The 18,042-nt window shown below is 37.8% G+C and overlaps 1 protein-coding gene across 1 annotated transcript in view; it reads right to left on the bottom strand.

Annotated features, from left to right (window-relative positions):
• Positions 1–16,537, bottom strand: part of siah2l (seven in absentia homolog 2 (Drosophila)-like) — a 57,575-nt gene extending 41,038 nt beyond the window's left edge. The window contains exon 1 of the mRNA XM_028815938.2: positions 15,915–16,537. Coding sequence (XP_028671771.1) covers positions 15,915–16,340 — 426 coding nt within the window. The 5' untranslated portion in view covers positions 16,341–16,537. The remainder of the gene's footprint in view (positions 1–15,914) is intronic.
• Between the last annotated feature and the right edge of the window lie 1,505 nt (positions 16,538–18,042).

Here is an 18,042-nt window from a genome sequence, read left to right as displayed (position 1 = left end):
TTTGTGAAGAAAAAAAATTGATAACAGTGATATTATAACATAAAGGATAGCAGTGGGGGAAATATTTATTTGATCCCCTGCTGAATTTGTATGTTTGCTCACTTACAAATAAATGAACAGTCTCTAATTTTTATGGTAGTTTCATTTTAATGGGGAGAGACAGAATAGCAATCTAAAATCCAGAAAAAGCACATTACATAACAGTTATAACTTGATTTGCATGTTATTGAGTGAAATAAGTTTTGGATCCCCTACAGCCCAGCCAGAATTCTGGCTCCCACATATTGGCTCTGTGCCCATGTGCCACACAATTTACAATCAATCAATCAATCAATTACAGATTAATCAATTAAAGCACACCTGTCCACAGAATGAATTTCTTCCATTCCAACCTCTCCACCACCATGGGCAAGACAAAAGAGCTGTTAAAGGACGTCAGGGACAAGATTGTAGACCTACACAAGGCTGGAATGGGCTACAACTATTTCAAGTGAACAAGCAAATCATCTCTGCCCAAACTACACTCTCAAAATTCATTATATGGCAGGATATAATGACATATAATCAACAAGCATAATGTATGATTACTTCTGGTAAAATGGCCACTGAATGCCAAGTTTAGAGGAAAAAAATATTTCTTTCCAAATAATATAGAAATAAGGCAGAGGGAGGCCACAGCAAATATTTGATATGGTACCCTGAACACTTGGAATAGCAAAAAATCAAAATATGTTGCTTGGCAAACTGTGACAGTTTGAACGGTTAAGCAGGTGACCAAAATATGGCAAGCAGGCAAGTATGACTGAGAGTAGGCAAATATGCTATAAACCTGACTAAGAGTTCTCTCTGATAGGTCCCTGCTATAAGGAACTCAAGCACTTCCATCGGAGCAGTGCAAATGTACTTTGCGCAGCTCTCAAGGGTGAGACGCCCCTAACTTGCTTAAGTCCATAAAGATGGCCATGGCAAGAGAAAAACTCCATCTGATCTCTTAAAACACACTCTTTGTTTAATGAACCATTAGCGAAAACCTCTAGTGGAATAAGTGCAGTTAAGGCTCTGGATGCTTCATAAATTTCATTCCATACACATAGTGAACATGCGTCCTTACTTAGTGATTAACAATGATAGACTGGTGAGGTGAATGTAATATTTTCACTAGGATATATTAGCAAAAAAGACTAACTGTGGCTGTTTTTTTGTAGTCCACAACAAAATGATTGCAATGCATTACAGTTTGCATATGTTTTTATTTAAGTGTAATTTACCAGTCCTTCTATTGCTTGCCATTAATAGTCTTTCTGCACTGCCCTTGTATCAGCCAATATTAACAGGAATACCGCACCCAAAAATTATTTTTTATATGTTACTTATTACCCTATGTAGCTTGTGATAATGGCATATTAAAATGTTTAATCTCTCATAAAAGTGTTTTCTGGAAGTGGATATTTAACAATATTTTAGTAAAAAATATGTTTTTTGGATGTTGCGAGTGTATGAGTGGATGCAACACAAGTAACGTGAGATTATTTTTGTTGTCCAGCATTGGTAATCATAGATACCTTTTCTGTCATATGCTTTATCATCTCCATTCAGCAAGAAAACATTAAAAAAAATTCTCAGCCATCAGCACAAACTACTCGAGGTAATAAATATATAAATAAAATACCATCTTTTGAGTGGAGTATACATGGTTGTCAGTATATTTCATTAGGTTTTAAGGATTTTCATACTTAATGTGAGCTGTAACTAATGTATTATGGCAGCGGTGGTGGTGAGTGAGCAGCAGCCTACTGGTGCACATGCATGAAGAAAAGTCTGTATGTATACTTTACAATTTGTGTATGTATAAGTACATTTTCAAGCCTATTTCATGTCTTATAAATCGGTATGTGTATGTTTCACATAAAATCAAATCCATAGCATTTAAACTAAAATCTGTTCATATGATCATTTTATAAAAGAGGTCCCAAGATCCTCAGATACATTATTTTAAACAAACTGGTCAGCAAATGTACTGCCTTAATTGGCATTAAAGCATAAGAACAATATTTTGGGCAAAAGAATAACTTCCTCCACTAATAACAGGTGCAGCAAAAAAGAAGGAAAAGATTATTTTGCTTGAATAGAAATGTAATTAAAATAAATAAGTAGGAAATGAAAAGCATATTTCTTATTTTTGTATTCTTACTGCCTACTCTTGATAAGATACTTCAAAATGACTAAGCAACTTAAAATGCTTTAGACAAGTGTGGCTAACAATAACAACACTTGGGTTCAGTCCTTTCCACCTGTTTTGGCATTGGACAACTCATCTCTAACATTTGCCTGCTGTACGTCTAGCACAAACAGCACTGAATTCCTCAACACATCTGTCTAAACACTGAGCAGTAGCTATTCATTTTCCATTCCAATAGATGAATTATTTATCTACACATTGCTCTCCAGCTGCACTTATGTAAATATGCTCTGGTGCAATATGGTCTATTGGATAGGATTAGTAAGGATGAGCTATGAGAGAGACAGTCAGCCCGGTATGATGCCACTAAGCAAAAGGCCGTGGGGGTGGAGGGTTTTATTCAAAGGTTGTGATACCAGAGAAAGATCAGATAAAGAGAAGAAATTATCATGAACCAAAGTATGTGTACATTAGCAAATGGGATAGCTTATGAAGAAAGATGACCATGTAAGATATATCCTATATATTTTATTGTGTGTCAAAAAAAAAAAAAGCTGCACAAGTTTTCCAGTTTCCCACCCTCACCGCTGAATTTGTGCATCCCGAAGCAAGAACAACATACTAAAACATTAAGCAGGCTGCCAACAGCAGTAGTAATTAAGGAGGCAGCAAGAAAAATCTTTGCAGTTAAATCCCAAGGCTATACAGGAAAACATTCCCAGCAAATGGAAGAAGAAGGAATGAGAAGAAGGAATGAAAGATGACAAACATCACTTATCTTGGTGAATTAACAATGAGAAGAAAGTAAAATCTGGTAACTTTTTAAATTATTCTGAGCAATCTCTGCAGAAAAAAAACAAAAATAATTGTCACTGCTCTTTTTTGGCTCAAAAACCTCTACTTAAAGATGTCACAAATAATACAACAGCATATCTTATTTTTTTACAGCACTGCACAGCTGGCTCTCAGACCCTAAGGAATGAATGTTGATGTCCTTAGTGCTTAAGCTGCTTCCCTCAACTCAGACCTATTTAACTTTTGAGTTGAGCTGCCAGGGAGTTGATAAAGTACAGAAATGACTTTCACTTCTGAATGTCATGATTCAGGTACAGTCACCCTAACTGAATAAAACAAAAAGATCTGCAGAATTTATGTTGTATTTTTTATACACAGTTATTAGTATGTCTTCAGAGGACTTCAAATAGAAAAATTATATACAACAAATGTTAGTGGAAAATAATATACTGTACCTGTACATAGTGTGGTGCAGCAAGAAAATCACCACCTTCCTGTACAATCCATGCTAGAAGTCTGGTCTCTTGGCTGACACTGCTAATTTTTTGTGTATCTATATTGTCAACTCATCTGTTGCATTTGTGCAACTTTTAACATTGGAATACATACATAACAGACATAGACAAGTGTGTTGACTCCCAGGAGGTACCATAAATATGACATGGGCAGCTGAATGGTAACCAGTTAACAACAAACAGCTTTAAAATATCACTGTTAGCACGAATGCAACTTCAGTTATGTGAGAAGATAAAAAAGAATAGTTTCCACTTTAGCTAGATATAAAGAGCACCTTCTATCCCCAAAAAGCAAAAAAGAAACTAGCCCTGAAGCCACAAGGTCACTGCAGGTCAATAAAGCTTTTCTGCACATCTTTAATGTTTGGGAAGTACCAGAGTACTACAAAACATATGTAAACACTAGAAAAGGTGCAAAGATGACAAATGACAATGAGAAGGTCTGGATTTTGTGATCCAAAGTCTCGTTTATACCTCGTGTCTTCTCATTAAATTTGTATGTCGCGAATATGGCATTGCAAACGGCAGCGGGTCAGTTCACGTGCTTACATGGGAGGCGTGATGACGCGATATATTTTGATATATATCAAAATACCTGCGCTTGGCAGCGGCGAAGTACTGCTTTAAAATTTTTATTAAGAAGAAAAGTAAACCTTTTTAAACTGAGGGAAAATGAATCAATAATTATTTCTTAAGGATCTCTTTGTATACCATGTTGTCAGTTCGGCCTTCCGGTTCTAATATGACCAAGATGTGTGCTGAGCTTACTCTTGAGCATGAAATCTAACGTGGTTTGTGCCCTTCAGAATGAAAACAGTTTGCATTCACCTTTTTAATAAAAGGCGAGCTTTTAAGCCTGAGAAATCACCCCGTAAATGCACACGTTTAATTGCACGTGTTAATATCTATGCTTACACAGTATTAAAAGACACTCAACAACGGAGACTTATTAATTGTCATTGCTAAGCAGAGCCTTAGTGTAAATTGGAGGTGTTTGAATTGAAATTGGAGATCAGAGGGTATAACGGGGATGCGAGGAATAAAAACTCTCTCCCCTGAGCCACCGCCAGTAAAAATAGTTGCCTGATTGAGGTTCTTTTGCAGACACGTCACCTGAAGTCTCGTGCCGTCACAAAGTTTCAGTGGCTGTACGGAAATCCACAATCGGTTTCATATTGTGAATTTCCCATTGGGATTAATAAAGTATCTATCTATCTATCTATCTATTGTTTTCGTGCCTTATCAATTGTGAAATGTGTTTTTTGAATAGGTTTGATTCATTGAAGTGATCTCTCCTGCTGCGTTCAGTCACTTCACGTGAGCCGCTGTCTTGTGTGATGTTGCGATGTCCACGGGTTTATTTAATGTTAGCTAAGATCCGGCAGTTAAAAGTTTCTGGCCACAGCAATTTTAACTCTGTCCCAAAGTGATCCAAACTGTCGTTTATACCTCGTGTCTTGTCATTAAACTTGTATCTCGCGAATATGGCATTGCAAACGGCAGCGGGTCAGTTCACGTGCTTACATGGGAGGCGTGATGACGCGATATATTTTGATATATATCAAAATACCCGCGCTTTGCAGCGGCGAAGTACCACTTTAAAATTTTTATTAAGAAGAAAAGTAAACCTTTTTAAACTGAGGGAAAATGAATCAATAATTATTTCTTAAGGATCTCTTTGTATACCATATTGTCAGTTCACCCTTCCGGTTGTAATATGAACAAGCTGTGTGCTGAGCTTACTCTTGAGCATGAAATCTAACGTGGTTTGTGCCCTTCAGAATGAAAACAGCATTTACCTTTTTAATAAAAGGCGAGCTTTTAAGCCTGAGAAATCACCCTGTAAATGCACACGTTTAATTGCACATGTGTTAATATGTATGCTTACACAGTATTAAAAGACACTCAACAACGTCATTTACCTTTGTTCCCGCGTTTGATAAAAGGCGAGCTTTTAAGCCTGAGAAATCACCCTGTAAATGCACACGTTTAATTGCACATCTGTTAATATGTATGCTTACACAGTATTAAAAGACACTCAACAATTAACGTCATTTACCTTCGTTCCCGCGTTTGACTCGTGCTGTAAATCTCTTCCTTGTTTTCACTTCACGTGATCACGTAGGAGGCGTAATACGTGATGACGTGATACGTGACTCCGCCTCCTCCATTACAGTATATGGACATTTAAGCAGTGTTTAATTGCCAATACCAATTAATTAATTGTGTATGTATAAATATATATATATTTTTTTTTGTTAGGCCAATGTTGAAAACATATTTTTTTAATAAGCCTTATTTCAGATAGGTACATTGCAGAAAAAAATCAAACAATATTACAGCTTGTACTTGTGAGAAGCATTTTCTTTAATGCCATATATGTATTATAGATATTTTTGTACAAATTTAGTATTAGAATTGTATTTATTTATTTCCGTATTTTATTTTATTTATTTAGTATTTTTATTTTATTTATTTTTTTATCTTTATGGTCACTGAACAATAAGCCTACATGACTCCATTTTGTTAATAAAAAATTAACAGTTAACACCTGTGGTCTATAGTTTTTTAATATAAAAATATACTATATAATATAATATAGGAAATAAGGCTTCCATGCATCTGGTTATGCAGGAGCTTAATGGATTAAGTTTTTAAAGGGATAATGGAAAAAAAAAATCAGAATAGGTATCAGAATTGGCCAATCAAGTAACATGAAATTGGTGATTGGTATCGGCCTTAAAAAAAGTGTCTGTTTTAATTTAAAGGACAAAATAAAGGTCTGGATTCCTTAAAGTATCTTTTCTTGCCATGTGTCTAGTTGCACAGGATGACTTCTCCTATTGCTTTTTTTTTCAGTTCATTACTCCACTTTCTTTAACGTAAAGGCTAATATACCAATCGCCTCTTGTTCACTGATAAAACAAGCTCCCAATCTGCTGCTTTTTGTTTACACTGCAGGAAGGTTGATGCAAAAATGCAACGTGCAATTTTTGCAGTTATGCAAGCCTTTACGTATGGTAGTAATCTGTGTGTTGCTTTTGTGAACAATTGTTCACAAAAAGCGCCACATTAATGTTCTTTTCACTTAAATATTTACTTAATGTTTGTTTTAATATTTTCTGCATTGTTTTGTATCCTGTTTACAAAAGAATGTAATACATGGTTATCATTTAATGACATTTGTAATATTTAATTGTGCTAACTCAATAACAGTATTTGTTTTCATAAATGGAGAAAAAAAAACTGCAGACCGCTTTTATTTTTAACCGAACTTTAATCTTACCTTTTACACAAGATTGCACTACTTGAAGCATTTGCATTAAATTACTAAAATTTCAATTATCTGTTTTCAATGTTAACATTTCAATGTATAAAGGAATTGCAATTTATTTTGAAAAAATAATTGCAGTACATTATACACTGTATTGTGTATCAAAAATAGTATTAAAGCTCAATATGTTTCTTAATGTCCTAAAGAAGTTTGAAATTCTGGTATATTCTGAAATTCTGGTAGGAGAGACTGTGAGTGCAAATATCTGGCTAAGCAAATAAACCTAGATATGTCTACTGGATATTTTTACCAAATAACTGTAGCAGTAGGATATTAGCTCAGTCTCTCTCCTGTATCACCTGCTGTAATATTATGCAGAAGGTGTAATTTATAGCTATGTTAACCATTTCTGTAATTTGTTTAATGTAAATACATAAATGTGTAGTAAGTGACATTATCTTCTGTTAGTCTCTGCAAAGTGGTTTCTTAAATCACTATGGAAAACTTCCCAATCATAAACTTCTCAGGTGTCATTTGTAAAGGAAGCACAATTTTTTCAACTTGAGACTTTTTTTTTTTATCATTTTAGCAGTCTTGTGATTTTTAAACTTTTTAACATCATCTACAAGTATCAGGAAATAAAGCATAAAAAGGTGGAAAGATGCACAAGGACTGTCACATCACACATGGCTGGTGTCTTGGAATTATGGATACTGTAAGGTTTATCAATACTGAAAAAAATGTCAAATAAAGGTAGAATGTTGTAGTTTATTGACTATGGCATTATGCTTTAAAGAACAATGTTTTTGGTTCAAATGCTATGATCAACTAACTCCAAGACCCTGAGCAAGTCACTTGACCTGCTTGTGCTCCATATGAATGCAAACAATTACATTATATCACAGTCTTGTTATTCTGCTTTGGGTAAAGATTACTCCAAAACATTTTCCCTGAAAGCTATTCTTGTTTTCAACCTCAAAATAAATTGAAAAAATACATTATAATTGGAAAAGCTCTGTGTCCTCCAACTTCTATTAGAAGTGATGTTTCCTATTAGCAAAACATGTCACACCAAAAACATTCAGAATATTTATCAGTGTAAAATCAAAGCATACTGCTCTGCTGCAGAATGGAGCAGGAATGTGTGTACATGTTAAATGAGACAATACCTTAAAATGTTATACATAGAAGTCCAAGTCTCTTTGGTACTAGTAACTTTTTAGATCTGATCTGCTGAAAGACATCCACCAGTAGACAGTAGTGCACAGTGGCAGTGAGGTCAAAAGCAGAGGATCTGAGTGAGACCAGGCCAATGATTGGCAGAACCTTTAACACTAGAATTACCAGAGTCTACGAAAAAACTCGTAAATTCGGCCCACCTTAAAACCATTCTCAGCTCTCCTTTGTCTTCTAAATGTGCCAATTAACACGAGCAGCAAGCAGCCGGCTATTCCATCCCCCACCGCCGCAGAATATTCACTAAGTTTTCCTAGCTCATGCCTTGTTTGATTATCTGGGAGTGACTGAAGTGCTGGAGTTTTAGAGTGGAAATAATAGATCGCTATTTGGAACACAAGCAGTTCATGTGTGTTCCGTTTCTACAGTAATCTGTGTAAACACATTTTTAAAACAGAAACGTGTTTCATATTTTAGTAGTAAATGACAAAATGTAGGCATAAACTATATAATGTATGAAGCCTGAAGTCCAAAGATCAAGTAAACACTTTCACAAAAGGTTCAAGGATAATACAACAGCTTCCGTGGCGTAGCAGTAAGATTTGCTGACTTGTAATCAAGAGTCCCGGTTCAATGCCCACTCACTCCAATATTTGCCGTTTTCAGTAGTTTGCTCCTCTTTTTGTTAATATTATACAGTACACACATACATTTGATTTGCGTCTGTAACACACGGTGTGCATTTATAGAACTTGTAAAAGTTACCGTTTTTTTTACTTTTATTCTCTCTACATCACGATCATGGTACATACAAAAGACTCCCCAAGGGATCTGACGCTGTTATTTTTTATTTGAGACGGAATAACTGGAGATGTGAGTGGTGTTTTGTGACAATGGACCTAGACATTCTCTCATCTGGAGGGATAAAAGCTGACACATAAACGCTGGCGAATCTGCCTTCTTCGTATCTCACCGTCACTTGATTTTTTTTTATTCAGTTTTATTGAGTGTTCCTGCTCATGCTGAATTAGTGTGCACCTTATGGTGTATGATGTCAAAAAAACAAAAAAACACAGACGAAGGTATAAGCAGTATGATATTTGGAATTAGTCGTTTTATGACCCGTTTAGTACATTTCGGAAAACTTTGTGGCACGGATGCAACATTATTCATATTATTCATATTCATTCGCATAACATCTTGCGGTTTGTAATCAGTGACTGCGTGTTTTTTTTCCCCGATCTTGCCAGTCCCCACATGTTGCTGTATGCTGTTTCTTTTGTACTCCAGGACATGCAGAGGATAGAATAGTACAGAGCAGTAAATTCAGACCTATATGCAATCATCAGATTCAAATGTTAACTGTTCACACACACGCAAGGATAGTCTTTCCTACATTTACAACGTGTGTACCTGTTACAATGTACACGCTTCTCTCTATGCTGTGGTTCCTGTTACACACCTGAAAGAAAGAGACAATATATGTGAAAACATCATCGCACTAATGCAATATTATTTGAAAACGAACAGCGTCAGATCGGGTGTGGATTTATGTTGGCACTATTACTGAAAGAAAAAAAAGATGAACATGTGCGTTGATCCTGCAGCACTGAATAAGCTCACACGCTCTAACATCCTCACCCCGATCTGACTCTAGGATACAGCACAAGTACAGACGCAAACCAAGTGTGATCAAGAGTCACCGGTTCCATCCCCACTCACTCCTATATTTGCCGTTTTCAGTAGTAAGCTGCTCTTTTTGGGGGGAATGCACTTTAAAGTATAACAAAGTATTTTGCTATACTTTGCTGTGAATTGCAAATATTAAACCTTTTTTCTCTTAATTTGTGTAAACTTTGTTTTTATAACAAATCAGAAGGCAGAAAAATAAGATAAAATTTACCATTTCGTGAAGAAGCAGGGGTGCCCAGTTAACACAAAACACTGCGGTACAAATTGAACCAAAACAAAATGGGAATGATGCAAACAACTCCATTCAACCTCCAGCAAATACCCCAAGGGAGGACTACCCTGTCAACATACTCCAATTAAACTATTGACTCCCAAGAAGACAGTCAAGCAATCTGCTCTTTAGACTCACACATTACACTAATGAATGAAAGAGCACAGGCTCAGATCATCCCAGATGCCAAGCAGCTACTGAATATTTTGAAAAAGAAAGACAGTCTTTCTACATAGAAGATATGCAGATTCTTTATGTCTTCTAATTAAAAAAAAACAGGCACAAGCAGAAAGACATTTTTGATGCAATTGTTTCATTAACATTTAAATAATTTAGCATTAAACATTTGTGATACTTCTCCATTAAGACCACTTAATACTGATGTAGGAAGTTTTTTAACTAAGCAACAATTAAGATGAAATTTTGGTACTGTAAAACTGTTAAATAACTTAACCTTAAAGTAGATCTATACAAACCCTTTAAATGGAATTATTGATCATGGTGAACCAGAACTTAACTTGGCAGCATCAGCTGGAAACAAATTTCCAACACAAGGCACACTCATTCAATCTGGGGCAATTTAGAACCACAATTTATAAGCATGTCTGTGAGATGAAGGAGGAAAATCATAGTCCCCAATGAACAGTCCACACAGATACAGGGGAAAAAATGTACTCAGTTCACAGTTCCAGGGTCCTGGATAAGCACTCGGCCTTAAAATGTCCATGCTAAATTTGTATATTTTCACCAAACATCATAAGAATGCCTTGTGACAAATTTCCATTTTGTATTGGGTCGGTTCCTGCCTTATTTCTGAGGATACCAACTCTGAATTGGATTGAGATGTTACAAAGGATTGATGAATGGATAGATGGAAGGTTGGATGCTTTGTCTGTTTAACTCATTGCTTGAAACAAACAAACAACAAAGAACATAATTTCTCTTTACTATTCACTGATCTTTGCACTTTTATCTGACTTCCTCTATGCTGTCACTATTTGGATACAACTGCAACCTCCAAGGGTGAAACTGTGTTGTGAGGCTCAAAAATAATACTCTGCACTCCTATCTCTTAATATTAATACATCAGTGTAACACATAGAATAATTGCACATATGTACGGCATATCTGCTTTGCAAATACATTCACATCTGCGGACTATGATGGGGTACTACATACAGCTGATGAAAAATATGAAAGGAATACTATATTTGAGTGAACAGCACAAACAAATGAAAATCTTAAAACATCTAATAATGACAATAATATATACTCAAATATTACTTTATTCCTACTGATTACCCATTCAAATCAAAAGAATACACTTTTCTGTAAAAGTCAATCACTCCAGTGAAACCACAAAAACGTTTGTCTTCAGAGACGCGTCTCCTTTGTATCCCTGAGTAAAACAAAACTTCCTTCCAGTAGGTAGCTCACAGGTGGATTCTTGCCGCTAAAACGCTGCTTCTCCTTGCTTCACCACTCGATGTTGCTCTCTCTCTCCCTTCCTTTCCAGGTTCAATCCCCTTCAGCCCAACCGTCCTGTCCACACTGTGTCTTCCCCTTAAAAGTGTAGTTCCCCATTTTCGGTGAACCCTCAGCAACCCATTTCCTGATGTACACCCTAAGGAGACGCAAACTAACAAAGGGATAATAGTGCATGTGGCACCTGCTACAAATTATTACGAGTTATTTTTGACAGAGATCTCACTCCATACACAAGCCTGTGTAATTCAAACTGTACATGTACTTGTATAACTGTGTATATGGCAAATAAAGAATCTTGAATAGGTATCCTAATGAGCAAACTATAGGTGGTAACAACATATTATGATAAAGCCCTCATCTACACAGAGCACCTCAAGGACCCTGTACCAACTCCAGGTTCTATTTATTCTTCACCCAGGACTCTGTACCTGTATACAGTTTAAGTAAATCAAATTAACAGAATTGCAGGTTAGACTGCAGTGACTAAAATGATTAGTAACAAAGAGAAGTCCACAAACAGAATAAGATGGTAGATCTGACAATGTAGTATAATGACTGTAACTTAGCTCTTTGCCATGCTCATAGTCAATACTACTTTGTTGGACTAAAAGAAAGAGTGACACAATCTGGTGGTAGCCCTGCCTCAACAGCAACTTCACATCCCCTTTAAGACATATAACTGCAGTGTGGTGTAGCTGTTAGATTGTTGGTTATACCCTCACTTTCAAGTCACTGTGTGACTCTGAGCAAAGCATTTAATGTGCCTACGTGCGACAATGTGGATTTGCTCCACACTCCTATCGTTCTTCTGGGTGCCCTGAACCCAACACCGTCGGTAATGTCACCGATGAGCTTGGCAGTGAGGCGTAACAATGAAACATGGGGATGGTGTAAAAGTGACAAGTGCTTTTATTAAAATCAACAAAACAAAACAGTGTCCAAATAAATAAAGTGCAGTGCTTCACAATTCCTTCAATAAATAAATAATCCAGTAAAAACAGGTGAAAGGTGAAGGTTAAAATCCAATAGAAAAACTAAAAAAAAAAAAAAAAAAAACAAAGTTAAAACAATGGCTGGAAGCAGTCTCTTTAAAAACAAAGCCTGGTGCCTTCATTTTACCTGGCGGCTACCCTGCTTCTCCCATCGGGCTTTGCAACAGGAGAGTCACCCTACCTGCAGCTGACCTTCTTCGCAGATCTGGTCTGGTGGCCTTCCAATCCCTGGCTCCGGTTCTGCTCACCTAGACCGAGACTTGGCTTCCCCGGACGGCCAGGACGCTCACATTGGGAAATGCACCATCCAAGCCTCCCGACTCCCCATGTCTTCTGCGGCAAACCATCCTTCTCCTGGTCACTCCTGCTTCTCACCGAATGCTTAACGGGAGCGACCACAATTGACTGCCCTAGCTGTTGGCCAAACACCCCGCTAGGGCTCAGCTGTCCAGCTGCCTGTGAGCCTACGCTCGCGCACTCTCTTTCTCTCTCTCTAACACACACCAGCTTTCTCCTCACTGCTTCCTGCTTTCTTCCTCAATCCTGCAACCTCCGTTTCTTTCTTTCTCTTTTTTCCTTATCTTCATCTTCCCCCTGCTAGCCGCCTCATGCTTCTATTTATCACGGAGATGTGGAACAGCTGTGACAATCAGCAGCTCCCGGGAACAATTATGGATGCGGACGACTCCTCACCTGTGTACTTAAGTGAGAATCGCCCGCATTACGAATTTCCCAAGAACCGCTCGGCCACACACCACCACGCCCCCTCACTAAGCCACGAGTGCGGCAATTATTTATTTTAAAAACTGGCCCTTTTGACATGAGCTGTGGACATGCTATACCACATTACCACACTATGTTCCATTTGTAGAGTATATATGTAAAATAAAACGATAACATAAGCCACCTTACAAAAGAGGTGTGTATGAAGTATACAATAACATCCAACAATCCTGAATTGTCACAATCGTTTCTAGGATAAAAATGAGAACATGCCTGATTTTTTATTGCTATACCACAGAAAGTGTTTCAACTGGTGGTATCAACATGTATTACTGTCAACAAATCATATAAGACAGAAAGGCAATCTAAGGCTATGACATTTAAACACAAAAAATATTGGTTGTTATTAACCTTCAGTTCTACAGATCTTTTTCAAGCATTGGTGATCATCCTGTTTCCTGCCTTGCATCCAATGCCATGAGGATAAGCTCCGGATCTCCATGTTACTCTGGTTTGAAAATGTTAAGTGTACAAACTGCTCTCACCACTATGGTCTGTCAGACTATATTGCAGCATCAAAGCCCAGATCAGCAGTTTTGAAAAACAGTTTTTACCCACCTTCAGTAATGCTTATCACAAATAGCCCATCATCCCAATTGTCTCAATCAATGGTGTGGAGTCCTTACACAAAACATACGACTCCAACTCTGACTCTTACTCCTCAATTTCTGGTACCACCGCTTCCGACACCTACTCCAACTCCTCTGTATGTAATTTAACTAATATACTGTACTTACTATGCCGATGGAAACCACACAACATATAAGATACAAAGTACTTCATCTTCATCACTGCCAAGGTGAATAAAAGTTCAGGTTTAAAGGATGCAGCAATGTTGTTGTTGTTGTTGTAACATTAAACATAAGACTAAACTTACAAAAGTAACAAAGAAGCTATATTTTTATCAAAATCCTAAAATTAAAAATAGTTTCATTGAATCAATATACAAGTCACTGGAAATTTTAACACATTATACTGCAATTTACATTTAGTCAAAGTTGGTAGCAACTCCGACTCCAGTAACCCAATAATTGCTTCCAACTCTACAGCTCTGGACACAATCCTCAACTGAGATTTGCAATACTCAAATCCCGCCTTAGAACTTTTGTAACTTGACTAACAACAAACAAAAAGCAAGATTGTTTTTCCCTGTAAATAAACAAAGGTAGCAATACCCCAAAATGATTTCCCATGATTTTGGTCTGTAACTAATCCTGTTACCTCTGCTACACTTTGTGATAGACATAGGCAAGTGTGCCAAGCTTCCTGTAACCCAAGGTAAGACGGGGGCATGTGTCCGTGATTACCTAAACAAAGTGACGACACTGAACTCTGGTCATCTGAACATCCCCAGCATATGATGGGCTATAAGTTACACATTTAAGAACTTTAAAGATTTTTTTTCATGCACTACACTGGGCAAATTTACAATTTACGCAACTTAAGGTCACATGCAAACTGATGTCAACTAGCAACAACATGTTATTTACACAAAATAGCATGAGATGAAATCCATATGCATCCTCCAGACGTTAAACAGGATGGATTTCTTCCTGATTAATTGTATTTGCTTAGTTCTTTTGTAATTCACTCTTAAAAAGCAGTGGGAAAATTAAGAGATTTTTCAACTGCTGTCATTATTTTTTGTGTGTCACAAAGTAGTTAAAGCTGAACCTTAATTAGTTTTGCAAAATACATAATGCATAGAAAATTGATGCTTGCAATTTATAGTTAAAGGCAATTCATCATCCAAACCTTTGTTTCTAAGACACAATTGCAGTCCACCTCAAAAATCAATTGAAATATGCACTATTCACTAAATGATTTATTTATTACAGCAGCTATATAAAAAGAGATGGGTACTAAAAATGTATATTATCTTTCCAGAGCAAACAATGAGTAAAGAAATTTCCCTCACATGCTATTTTGAGCCCCCACCCAAAGTAACTTATGCCAGATGAAAGTCAGAATGATAGAATATATATATATGTCTAATAATTTTTAAATGATAATGGGAGAAGGGTCCTACTGTTGGTTGCAGGCTATTTACTAAATTCCTAATTTCACTATTGATTTCACCTGCCCAACAGCTGAGCACTACCAATACAACTAATTGGATCCTACATTTCTTGTGTTCAATCTGGTCCCCAAGGAGAATAGCGATTAGAAGTGTAGTTTAATTAAAATGGCACACATATTATAGTTTACATTCACCTAAACGTTAAAATATATACAGTAAGTCTCTTTATTTTTCACTTACAATCATTTACTAAATGTTGACATGAAACTTAAAACCAAATCAACTTAGTACATTATTATATAGCGCCTTTCACTAAAGATGGGCTTGTTACCACCTTAACTGACGGATGTGACCACAGGAAAACACTTATCAATGCATCTTAATCACATGTGCCTATTGAAATGAATAGCAATTTTGAGAAGTGAAAGTTTCGCTGGTTGATTTATTAGAAGTCACCAGGAAGCCCGAATGTGCTGTTATGGAGTAACGGGTAAAGTACCGACTAAAAAGCACGTGGCAAAACGAAGCGGAGTACAACATACATGATAACAACAGTCAGGAATGCGTCAGAGGTGACAGGCTAGGCCACACGCGTTCATACTTGAAGCTGAACAGCTCCTTTCCTGTCAAAACTTTTTCGCCTACAGCTCCCTCCTAGCGGCGTTTCTTGCAGATGCAAACAACTCAAGTTTTGACGCGCAAAGTTTAAACTGAAGGATCATCACTTACCTTGCACGGAAATGGCAGAGTGGAAGCCACTTTCTCCATAGCCAAGTTCCTGATGCTGGGGGTGAGGGGGCCACGACAAGTCGGGCAACAACTGAGCTTTTGCCGGCACTGATTGCACACCAGATGCCCGGCCTGGCATTGCAGGATGGGCGGCAGGACGTAATCAAAACATACTGGGCATTCGAACAGCGCAGTCAGCTCCGCGGTCTGGCCGGGCAAAGTAGAAGCAGGCAATGCTGTAGCAGTAGTAGGAGCCGCGGAGCCCGAACCGGCCGCCGATCCGGCCACTCCAGCAGCCGCTGCCGCCGCAGCTGCAGCTGCGGCAGCGGCAGCAGCTGCTCCTGCGGAGCCACTGTGCTTACCGCCGCCTGCTTTCCCGGCCCCGAGCCCTCCGCCTCCGCCTCCAGCCGAGGACGGCCGGCTCATGGTGATCTCTTTCTCTTCTCTTCTACCTGACCCAGTTGCTTCTTATTGCCGAAAACACCGTCCCAAAATTCGAATAGGGAACTCTTTCCTTGCCCGCTCCAAACAAGCTCCGAGTCTCCCGGGACACAACATGGCTGCCGAAGGTACACTCGCTAAGCCTACGGCTGCACGCGTGGTTTCTAATTGGATGAAGCCGGCAAGATTGTCAGACAGGCAGCCATAGAGAGCGATTCTTCATGACAATACTTTCCACTGATGGGGAGGGGGTGGAATCAACGGTTTTTGGACTCGTGGTGCATTCTGGATCTTGTAGTTTAATATATTTAGAACGCAACTGGAAAAGAACAGAACATAAGGCGGCAGGTGTATTTAAAGGCCCAGTAAAAAATAATACAAAACCATCTTTAAACAGATTTGTCTTAACAGGAAACGATATATAATTAATTATAAATAGTTCTTCGGTTTTCATTAACATTGCAAGGGAATTAACTTTGCGGTTCATAATGAAAAGTTTCTTGATTGAGCGAAAGTGCTGGCAAGTTGCCATTCAGAAGTGGCTTGCACTTTGTTCTTTTCCAAAGTACAGCATTTATTTACTGTTAGCAAATTATTACCTGACGTCATCGGAACGATCCTGTTTCAATGTCTATAATGAATCAGTCAGTGTATGCAATGAATAAGAAAAGACAGAATTCTCTGATTTTAATTAAGACTAAACTTACATTATTTGATTATTTCCTGGCATCAGAGAATCGTTTCTAGTAATGCCTTGAATTGTCTCATGAACACCTCTTTTAAAACTTCATAGTGCTGTGGGTCTTTTTATTAATACAGATAAATGCAGTAAAGTAAAGCTAGTACGGTATTACCATCATAAAATAAAACCTAAATACAATCATCAGGACTGGATTAAGGAGGGTAGGGGCCCTAGGGTTAGGGATACTTTTGGGGCCCCACCTACACAAAATACTATGAGTGCTATAAATATGAGTGTCATTGGGGGGGGGGGGTCTGGGGGGGGAGTAGTATGGTAAGGATTACCTGGGGTCCACCTGGGGGGCTCGAAGCCTGGAATGAACAGTTTGTTTTTGAGAGGAAAGGGCCCCACAGAGACTGCTTATGTATAGGGCCCAGAGTTTTGTGCTACACCCCTGGCTATAAACATCAACTTCAAGGTCTACAGAGACACTCACAGTAAAGTAAATGACAAATACAGATTCTTAGCTTTAAATTGAATAGCAAAAGTCTGAAAAACAGAAAAAATATGGACTTTTCTCTGAAATGAGAGAAAATGTATGTTATATCAAAGTTTATATCTTTAATTAGCCATAATAATAATAATCTTCACATTTAAACAGTGCTTTTCTCATTACTTAAAGCATTTTACGTAGAGAGTTGGGAGCCACTTAACCACCAACAATGTGCTGCATCCACGTTGATGATCCGACAGAAGCCTTTTTTGCACTAGTACATTTGCCACACATTAGCCATTAGGTGGTGAAGGGGAGAGAGAGATAATTATCCAGAGACAGGCTACCAAGGGCAATTTAGCCTGGACATCGGGATACACCCTGCTCTTAATGAAGTATATGCCCAGGGGGATTTAATGACCAAAGAGAGTCAGGGCCTCGGTTTTATGTCTCATCCAAAAAACAGTGCCATTTTCATCACACTGGGGCATTGAGATCCACACACACACCAC

Source organism: Erpetoichthys calabaricus, chromosome 12 (genome assembly GCF_900747795.2).
Source record: "Erpetoichthys calabaricus chromosome 12, fErpCal1.3, whole genome shotgun sequence".
Lineage (NCBI taxonomy): Eukaryota > Metazoa > Chordata > Cladistia > Polypteriformes > Polypteridae > Erpetoichthys > Erpetoichthys calabaricus.
The sequence above is the reverse complement of the archived record's forward strand: the minus strand, read 5'-3'. Positions and strand labels throughout refer to the sequence as shown.